We start from the raw sequence: 1,103 nt of genomic DNA, 5'->3' as shown, positions 1-1,103 counted from the left end.
TAAAAGTATTCCAAATTTGCCCTTTGGTTCAAGTCGGAAGTAAAACAAAAGCAATTTATTTGCGCAGTTGAAGTATAAAAATCTGATAATTGATTAAACTTTTATTTAATGCAATGAATTTATTTTGGCCAATTTAGCTTTGTCAAGTCGCGAACTGTCAAAGATACAACAAGAAATTGAAAGCGTGTCAAACGACTTCTATAATTCGAGTATGTTAATGATTTCAAATATTGATAATAATGAATAAATTGTTATATTTAGTTTGCTTCGACAGACGCTCCTACTCGAAATCTAAAGTGTATTGACATGGTCAAGAAATCAAATTTCAATAGTGATCCATTTTTGAAAAGTTTTGGCGTACAAATTAAAGCGGAACCAATGATTGTTGATGGACGAGTCTTGCCTCCGCCTAGGTTGGAATATGGTAAAGGAAATGGAGGACGTGTAAATAATAATTATTCATATCATTCATTTTGAAAAATATTTGTTTCATAATTTTTCTCATATGTTTAGCAAATAATTCTTACACCAAAAGATGGAGCATGGAATTCGAATGAATTTAAATTTTTTGAATCTGCTTATTGTGAATCATTTGGATTTGTATCGTTTCTACCACCACATAAAGCATCAATGTTACAGTGAGTATTGCAAAATTTCATTAATAAATCATATTAGCTTTGTTGATTATTTGCTTGATTTTTAGGGAATTTTGCCTGCAAATTGTCAGAACATGTCGTAGTACAGGAATTGAAATGCCGGACAGCCCAAAATTTTATGAACAAGCGCGGAAAAATGATACCGTAGAAATGGTATTCAAACGTATTGCTGACAAATGTGACAGAGATGGAATAAAATGTGATTTGGTATTTGTTGCGTTATTTTCATCTGAACAATATGGTAATGATTGTTTTGTTGTTATATGATGAAGGTTATTTTATTAATGCTGAATGTTTTTTTACCCTTCTTAAGCTCAAGTGAAATCTTGTGGTGATATCACTCTTGGATTGGTCACTCAGTGTGTATTACCGAAAACAATAAAGTGATGTAGCAATAAAAGAAGAGTTTATTCCACGATGTTAAATATTTGCGATTGAAAATAAATA

The 1,103-nt window shown here is 30.9% G+C and overlaps 1 protein-coding gene across 1 annotated transcript; it reads left to right on the top strand.

Moving 5' to 3' along the window:
• Positions 1-137: 137 nt before the first annotated feature.
• On the top strand, positions 138-923 carry Tsp_15041 (putative protein tag-76; the record flags this gene model as incomplete). The annotated part of the gene is made up of 4 exons (XM_003370296.1): positions 138-209; positions 262-444; positions 514-638; positions 704-923. Coding segments are annotated over 4 exons (600 nt in total), but the record flags the coding sequence as incomplete, so codon positions are not given.
• Positions 924-1,103: the final 180 nt, after the last annotated feature.

This window comes from Trichinella spiralis (genome assembly GCF_000181795.1).
Source record: "Trichinella spiralis strain ISS 195 chromosome Unknown Scfld989, whole genome shotgun sequence".
NCBI classification, from domain to species: Eukaryota; Metazoa; Nematoda; class Enoplea; order Trichinellida; family Trichinellidae; genus Trichinella; species Trichinella spiralis.
Note: the sequence above shows the minus strand (reverse complement) of the source record. Positions and strands in the feature narration are given on the sequence as shown.